Raw genomic sequence first — 9462 nt, forward strand, 5'->3', positions numbered from 1 at the left:
AGATTTTCAAATAGCCTAATGATCAACTATGAGTTAGTTGATGGGGGCTTCCATTTAGCACCCTCCTGTACTAGATCTCCCTAATGACCTGGCATGCCTGCACATTACTTTGCCAGACGACTGATTCTGATGGGCACTGTGTAATAGTTCATCATTTCCCTTGTGATGGTGCACTGGGGATATTGAACACATGCTGCCCATTTTCTTTACAGACTAGAGCTGGTCACTTGGGATATAGCAGTGAGGCACCTTGTGATCGGTTTATTGATAGGGAAATCAGATTGGCCAAAAAAACGTGCATGAAATGCTGACAATTCATACATCTGCTGAAAACAAAAAAGGTGAAGAAATCTATTTTGTTCCTATAATATAAGAGATGTAGTTGCCTTTTAAACAACAAGATATGTTGGTTCTGGGCAGATTTGCAGGTAGATTGGGTAAATGACGTGCATAATTCCGAGTTTTCATTTAAAACAGTGTGGCCATATTTACATGGACGATATTTTCGCGTGAATTTTGCGTGTTGCAAGACGCACAAAACTTGCATGAAAACAGAGCCCATTGTTCGTATTGGGTCTATTTAAATGAGCAATTTTTCTCTCCCAGCAATGCTGTGAGACGGAAAAATTGCAGCATGTCCCATTTTCATTCGAATCTCACATGAGTAGTACATGAAAATGTGCAGTGTTTGCACATCGCACAGAACACGGACACAGTGCCCATATTCTGTGCAATCTGAGTCACTTCCGGGAATCTTGGTCTTGGACCAAGATAGGGAATATATTGGACACTCTTAGGGTGGCTTCACACGAGCGTGTGCGTACATGGGTGCGCACCCATGTATGCGCAAAAGCACGCGTGTGTGAAGGTCCATGCATTGCCTTCAATGAAGCCGCGGCTGCTGCTGGCAGCTCCATTGAGGGCAATGATCTGCCGGCACCCCTGAAGCGATTTTCAGAGAAAAGGTTTAAATATAAGCTCTTCCCTGAAAATCATCCCTTTTATAAAAATAAAATAAAATATATATATATATACTTACCTGTCCACTGCTGCCGTGTCCCCCGTGGGGATGAAGAACACATCTGCCACATGTGGCAGATGTTTTCTTCATCCCTGCAGGGAATGAAAAATTCCCTGCTGCACCTGTCACAGATGTGACAGATTCAGCAAAGGAGTTCTTCATCCCAGCGGGGAATGAAGAATTCCCTACTGCAGCTGTCACAGATGACAACTGCGCTAGAGAATGCAGCTGCCAGCACCCCCTAATTGTTTTTCAGGGAAGGGCTTTAAATATAAACCCTTCCCTGAAAACGAACCCAAACTGGTGTAAAAAATAGGAAAAAAATCATACTCGCCTTTCTTCAGCTGCCGGGGCTCAGCCACATCCTGTCTCCGCTTTCCCCGTCTCTGCACTGAAGTTCACAGGCAGTTCTCGGCCATTCAATGAATGACAAGCGAGAGCCGCCTGTGATTAGCTGAGACGCTCAGCCAATCAGAAGCAGCTCTTTTAGCAGGCAGGGATTTTAATTCCCTGCCTGCTAAAAGAACTTCAGCATGCTGCGATTTAAATCCCGCGAGCGGAGAATCATAGCGATTCTCCGCTTGTGAACAGCGGGGCTGCGCTTTCCATAGTAAGTCTATGGAAAGTGTTCACTGCGTTACCTGCGGCCAGATTATCACCACGGGGAACGCAGAGAAAATTCGCCCGTGGCCTTAAGGAAACAACAGCACTTATCTTCACAAAAAAAAGTAAGATCACATCAAAGTGAAAACAACTATTCAGAGCCAGAAATTCTGTCACTTCCTTGCCAAAGAGCAGTGAATGAAGTGCAAACAGATAACATATGAAATAGATAGATAGTGTCAGGAAGGCAGACGTGGATCCGCTTTGTCACACTTTGATTTGACTTTGGGATATCACTGGAGACCACACTTGGGGAAACCCTGGTTTTTCCCATTGAACCCTCTAAATAGGGTTTGGTCTTCACAGCAGGGTCATAAAGCCATTGCTCAGAAAGATAGTCTGGGTTGTGTGGCTTCTGACAGTGCACAGGACCAAGGCTAAATCCCAGATGGAGTGAACAGTGTCTTATCTGTATAACTAACAGTGTATGTATGTAACATATTTCCCTGAAAAAAAGACACTGTCTTATATCAATTCCCCCCTCCCCCAAAGAGGCACTAGGTCTTATTTTCAAAGAAATGTTTTATTTTACTTACCTAGCAGGTTCAGTCCAGGTCTCTCCTGTTGCTCTCCATAGCTCCAGCACGGTTCCTGCAGTCCTTGGATGCCCATACAAGATCACTTTATGGTAACAGGATTCCTAAATCCTGCCTCCATGAAGCGATGGCTGTGATTGGCTGAGCAGAGCCTGAAGAACCAATCAGCGCTCAATGAACGAATGACAGCCATCACATTGTGGAGGCGGGATTTATGAATTGGCACAATAAATCCTGCATTATGCCTGATTATCTGCCATAGCTCAGCCAATTCATAAATCCCACCTCCACAACGCGATGGCTGCGATTGGTTCATAGAGCACTGCATTGATTGGCTGAGCTGCGCCCAAAGAACTTGTCACAGCCATCGTTTCATGGAGGCGGTACTTATGAATCCCGTAACCAAGAAGTCATTTATGGGTGGCAGAGGACTACGGGAACTGCAACGGAGCTGTAGAGAAAAAGTGGAAGGGACCTGGACTAAACCTGCTACGTAATGTATTCCTTTTTTAAATGTAATGCAGCTAAGGCTTATTTTCAGGGTAGGGCAGATATTTCAAGCCTCCTTGAATATCCTGAAAAAACAGGCTAGGGCTTATTTTTGAGGATAGGTCTTATTTTCAGGGAGACGTGGTATAGCGTAGAAAGAGAGTGACAAATAAAATATAAAGATGAGGATGGATAGATAGATAGATAGATAGATAGATAGATAGATAGATAGATAGATAGATAGATAGATAGATAGATGTTGAAATAAAAGACCAGTCCTCGTCCAAGGAGAATTCAGCAGTGCATGTAGCTCTAAAAATGAGCTACCTGCATTGAATTCTATACATATTGCTGTTTCTTAGAGCTGTCAGTAATGATGGAGGAATATAAGCAAATATTGCTACCTCCTCAGCTTCAAATTCCTAGATTTGCTTTGAGGACCACACTTTGAAAGTATGAGCACATTTCTCAGAATACTGTCACTACTCCAAAGTGAAAGTTCCCATTAAAGCGTTACTAACTTTTCTGATGACTTTTCAGAATAAGCTGTCATGTGTGTGTACATAGGGAACAACACCATTTCTGGCCATTATATAACTTATAAATGGCATTTTTCACCAGTTTTTACTTTGCAGACACTATTTCTAAAATTCTCACTTTCCCCTAATCTGGGAAGGGGTGACTAGCTACTATGATATTTCCCATACACTGCACATACAAAAAAGGAGATGTTGCTCCCCGGTCTCTCACACAGAGGAGCAGCAGCAGCATGGTGGACATTGTATAGCTGTATTGAGCAGTATAGCTGTGAAGTCAGCTCTGAGGTGAGATAAAACACTTATTAGATGCTGCAGCCACGTCTCTATGTTTATCTCTGCCTCTTTCTACAGATGCTTTCTCGTCCTTCCACATCTCCTCTTCATAGACTTATATGCACAGCATGAGACATCCACCTCCTCTACTTTCAGTATTCCATCTTGTTATCTCTGTTGCTAGAGACGGATTTGATATGACAACAGCCAGTGAACAACAAGTTAGAAGGAAGCAAAACCCCTAGTGGGCAGGCAGCACATGACAGAGATTTTGCAGCAACCCTCCCTCCCCCCCATTATTTTAGGAAAATATAATGATTAGCTAGTTATTGCATTGGCTATCACATAAGCACAAGTTTGTTGAAAAGTTAGTGACCATTTAAATTCCAATTAGCATAATACATTTTGACCTTTACTTAATGCCGGATCAATAAACGAAGAGCAGTATAATGATGTAGAGACTTGATTAACTACCTTTGAGTAATAACCAATCTTCCTCTGTTTTATAGCCTCGACTGTTAATGTGCGCACATGTGAGGGTTACCCGGGACAGGGTGATGTGTATCACTCAGGTTTCCACTGCCCACGATTAAGTGACTCTCAAGAATATATGTACTGCTGCTGGCCTGGAAACGACTCCCTGAAATATTGCTGTAAGCAGGAAGAGTTTGAATTTGTGATGAAAGTAAACCTGTCAGAGATGCTTGCCACATACATTTATAGGTATGTCTAGAATACAGCCATTATATTCTGGGGTGATTGTAAAGTATGTATTGTAGAGATCTATGCAGCAACACACATGTATGTATAGTAGAGATATATACAGCAAAAATTTCCAGTATAGTAATACTTTTATCAATATTGGGTTTGCCAGCAGTAGTTTGATGTAAGAGTTCATTTAATAAATGAGACTAAGGCTTCTTTCCCATGGGCATATATCGGCCGCCGTTTTCACGGCCGGCCGACATACGCTATGTTGGGAGAGATAAAATTGGTGGACGGGTGCACAAATCAAACGGTCGTGCGCCCGGTTAGACGGCATGGGTCGCGGCGGATATACGCCGAGACTACCGTGCCGTCGCCCTTTTTACCTCCCTCCCCATCGCAGGCTAACCTCTCCTCCCGGCTCGTTCTTTGCAATGGGAGGGGGCAGGACCAAGCACCCGCCCATCCCGCCTCCTCCCATTGATGGCTATGGACAAGGGGCGGGGAGAGGGTGGGAGCTTAGTTCTGCCCACGTCCTGCCTCTTGTCCACAGCCAGCAATGGGAGGCGGGATGGCACTTAGCTCCGCTCCATCCCATTGCAAAGAACGAGCAGAGAGGAGAGGAGAGGTGAGCCTGCCTGGGGGCAGAAGAGCAGAGACAGGGAGTTTAGCAGCCACACTGCTAAACCCCCTCCCACCTGCGGCCACTGCCATGGGCTACCATTGGAGCCCATGCAGCGGCCGACTAATTCAGGCGCAAATGATAGTTCCAGGACTATCTTTTGGGCCCAACGTAAAAACGACAGCGCTATAATGGCCAGCTAGGAGCTTTTACGTCTCAGGAATATGGCCATGTGATCTGATGCAGTGGAATCCAATGCATCAGATCATAGCGTATATCAGCCAGATGTGAAATTATACGCTCGTGGGAAAGAGCCCTAACTAATAAAATAGGTATCTTGGCACCAAACAGCTGGTCCACCTTTGCTAAAGGGATATTTTGCTTTTGGAACCAAACCTTTTATCAACAAGATAAGGGGCCAGTTAGAAGGAAGTAAAGGTGCATTTAGACACAAAGATGATCGCTCAAAAGATGGCTTTTGAGCAATCATTTTGCATAATCTACTAATTGGTACTAATGCCTATTAGTACCAATTAGTAGTGTGTGAGCCTCCAGGAGCTGAATTTATTCAGAGGACCGCCCCCTGTTCTCTGAATAAATTCTCTTTGTTCTGCCATGCTGATTACAGCTGAGACAATGTAATCAGCTGTTATCAGCTCTCCCTGGGCAGAACACAGCTTGCGGTTTGTCTTATTAGATGTTTTGCTGAACGACGGATTTCAAGCCAAACTGAAATTGATCGTTCGGCAGAAAACTGAAAGATGGGCGCAAGCCATCTTTTGAGTGATAATCATTGCCTGTAAATGAGCCTTAACATTTGTCTGTAGGATCAGACTATACATAGGGTTTGTTTGTAATCTGCAACTATGGAAAAACATGGGACTGCATATGAATGGAATACACTAAGGCCGGCTGTACACGGCCGTGACGGCCTCCGCCGCGGAATATTCCGCGGCGAAGCCCGTCACGGCGCCCCCCAGAGACCCCATACTTACCAGTGGATCCGGCGTTCTGGATCCCGCATGACGCTTCGGCGTGACGCGCCGCAGCGTCATGTGACACGCCGGCCATGTCACAAGACACGCCCACAGCGTCATATGATGCGGTGGCGGTGGGCGGAGAGGCGATTTCACGCTATCTTCCGCTGTGCTACAGCGGAAGATAGCGTGAGCGGACGGCTTCCATTGACTGCAATCGAAGCCGGCTGCACGTACACCCGCGGCGAGGACGGGAGATTTCACGGTGCGGAATTCCGCGATGGAATTCCGCACCGTGAGCATTGAGCTATTAGGTTCCATAGAACCTAATAGCTGCGGGTAACGCTGCAGATTTTCGCTGCGTATTACGCGGCGGAAATCCATCCATGGGAAGGAGGCCTAAGAGTAGCATATTGTTAAGACTATTTGTAGTGTCTTCATTTTGTTTATTTTAGATACATTGGAGCAGTTAAAACATGTTGAAACTTTGTACATAGCCTTTAAAAAGAACAAAAAGTGTGCAAAGTTAGTGGTATTAGAAACATCGGTTTCTACCATGTAGAGAATAGTAGTCTTGCTACGTCCAAGCTGGTAATATAATTTAGATGGAAGTGCCCTTTAAAGAAAATCTTTTTGAGCAGACCATCTACATGATTCTTAAAGCAACTCTCTTCTCCCGGACAAACCAAGATGGCTGCAGCGCTTCTCTCCCTACATGATGCACGCTGCATTGGCTCACATGAGCAGCACTGGTCAAAGTATAGAGTAGTGTCTTAGACTACCAGTGCACAGTGTGCATTATGTAGTCAGAGAAGTGCTTTAGCCACCTTGGTTGGTCCAGACTGGAGAGTCACTTTAAAGTAAAATATCTTTGTTTATTGGGTCATCCACTAGCATATCTTTATCACAGCATCTTGAAGAGGTCTCTCCTATTTAAAGGCCACAGTTAACCCTTTCCAATCCACTGTCTGACCTCTGAAGACATTATGATTTAAGGGGTTCTCTTACTGTATATTGCCAGCCTATCTGCTGTCGGAGTCCATCCAACGTGTCACCTCATGCAGTACTGGCTTTAGCCAGCATATAGCGCTAGTGTATAATGGCAGAAAAAGAGTAAGCCCCCTAGGAAAACCAGGATCCAAATCGGATTGGAAAGGGTTAAAATATCAGAATTACCTGTAGATTACACCTGATACTTGGTTATTTCTATCCTCCGACTCCCTAATGTATGTAAGAATTAAGAGAAAGAAAATGGATAGGACAAGGTATGCCATTGTATAGATGCTTTACACGGAACGATTATCGTTGGCATTCCCGCGATCCATCAAGAATCTGAACAATTATTGTTCAATGTAAATGCATGTGCCGACTGAACGACATTCACTTCCTGCATGCAAAAAACTGAATGAAGTATTGTGCAGTGTAAACAGGCAGCTGTTCATTTATGAATGACTACCTGTTTACTGTCAATGGAAGCGGGCAGGCCGGCATGATCAGTCAGTAATGCTCGTTCCTACGTGAAAACACAGGAACCATTATCACTGGGACAACCTGTTGCCCAGCAGATCGTCCTGTGTAAATGCACACCGTAAGTCAATGTGGTCTGTCAGGCGCTGTTGGTATTCATTATATAATGGACCAAGTAATATGTTGTCATTTACAGTGTAAATGGAAACCACTGTGCAAGTGTGAATATAGAATTTTAGAATTTCTGTATTGTGCAGATAAAAGAGAACTGTGACTAGTCCGATTTACATCTGGTTTTCTTGTCATTTTCTTAGGAGTCCTCTTCCGCTTCTTGGTATTGGCTTCTATGGACTCTTAATCCTTTCGCTCATGATTGTAGATTTCATCTATTACTACAGACTCAATAAGATAGCATTCTACAACATGTTGAATCACACGTGGATTGGAAAGCATCTTATCCTTCCGCTTTTCCAGAGAAACCTGGAAGATGGCATTCAGCAAAGGAACAAAGGTGTAACGGCACAGATGACAGCAGATGCCAAATATGATGAGCACAGACCTTTAGAAGGCAATGTGTGAGGAAGCTGCGGGGGTGGATTCACAATGGATTGCTGATAAATATTACTCTGCTCAACACAGACAAAGGATAGATTTATTTCACGACGTGACAATCAGAAGCTTTATGAAGATAACATTTCCTTTATTCTGTTTGTAAACGCATTACATTGGACGGTTGCTTTATACAATGTTCCAATTCCACACTATGTTACTGGATGTATACACCTTACTAATGAATGTAGAGACTGACAGGAGAATGTGCTTTGTTTGCTGTGTGAATCTACCACAGATGTGCTTAGCAAACAGTGCTGGGCTGTGGAGACCTCCCACTTACACAATACTTAAATAGTGCATGATACTTAGTGCAAAGAAATTGCATAATTGATGTTTTGGTTTTGCATTAGTTATGCATTTCATCCTCCATACAGCACAATGTTGACAAACTGAAAAAGGTAATTATTTCCTAAAGTCATACTCATTGTCAAAAAAAAAAAATCAAGCATCTAGAAGGAGTTGTCGGAATCGAATGAAACTTTCTCTGTGTGATTGCAACATTGATAAGTAAGTGATTACAATATCAGAGCAAAAGGACAGTTTATTGGGGAAAACTGAACACTTGAAGGGAGGCTCTAGTACCCTGTTGTACCGCCTCAAGCTTGGATGCAAGATGTGATACAGGCGGGCATGGAGGCTCTAGTACCCTATTGTACCGCCTTTAGCTTGGATACAAGATGTGATATATATTAATTTTTGCCCCAAAAGAGGCACAGGGTCTTATTTTGGGGGGATGTCTTATAACAGCGACAGAGCGCCGTGATTTCATTTGCATAAGCCCTCCCATTTCATTCCCTCAATGGGAGGGCTTATTTTCAGGATAGGTCTTATTTTCGGGGAAACCATGGTATGTCCGACCGAACATTATCCTGCTTTAAAATGCCTCTTGGAAGCCCTGCCATGAGAGGCAACACATGTGGCTGCAGGATGTCCTGAACATATCACTGAGCTGTCATTGTCGCTTGTACCACTACTAGAGGTGATCAACTGTCATATGCGATGGCCCCCCAGACAATCACACCAGCAGTGGGGCATTGAAGTGCTCACCCCTAGGTCACTTTGTGGCAGCCCAGTTATGTCGTTCACAACACCACTGCAAACAGAGGTGACGGTGGGTCTCAAAGGCAGTACATATGGTAGGCACTGTGAGACTGAATGTCCTTCAGCGAAGTGCCCGGACATGGTTCCAACAGACACGGGAGCTTTAATGATAGTGCCACCTGTCAAAGTACTAACAATCACTTGTCTGTGAGTCCATGTGTGAGTGTTACATGCTCCACCCCTGATCACATGATGGTGACATCACCTGAGGCCCTAAAGCATAAAACATGCAGAGCCTGCCAGCAGCCGTGTGCTCACAGAGCCTGTGATGATGTCACCATCATGTGATCAGTCACCTGTGTGGTTGGAGTTCGGAGTCGCATGACCAGGTCTCTCCCCTCAGTGTATGCAGGACTCTGCTGTGTGACCTGCAGTTTATGTGTCCCATCAGGATGTATTCAGAGAGTATGGAGGAGCTGTGTGTGTGTGACGTGCGTGTAGCAAAGCTGTGTGTGTG

At 44.4% G+C, this 9462-nt stretch overlaps 1 protein-coding gene across 1 annotated transcript in view; it reads left to right on the forward strand.

Annotated features, from left to right (window-relative positions):
- The window catches only part of LOC136610127 (protein shisa-like-1a), a 36628-nt gene extending 28757 nt beyond the window's left edge, over positions 1 to 7871 (forward strand). The window contains exons 3-4 of the mRNA XM_066589387.1: positions 4031 to 4244; positions 7607 to 7871. Of these exons, the coding sequence (XP_066445484.1) occupies positions 4031 to 4244; positions 7607 to 7871 (479 nt within the window). The remainder of the gene's footprint in view (positions 1 to 4030; positions 4245 to 7606) is intronic.
- The last annotated feature ends 1591 nt before the right edge of the window (positions 7872 to 9462 follow it).

Source organism: Eleutherodactylus coqui, chromosome 2 (assembly GCF_035609145.1).
Source record: "Eleutherodactylus coqui strain aEleCoq1 chromosome 2, aEleCoq1.hap1, whole genome shotgun sequence".
Classification (NCBI taxonomy): domain Eukaryota; kingdom Metazoa; phylum Chordata; class Amphibia; order Anura; family Eleutherodactylidae; genus Eleutherodactylus; species Eleutherodactylus coqui.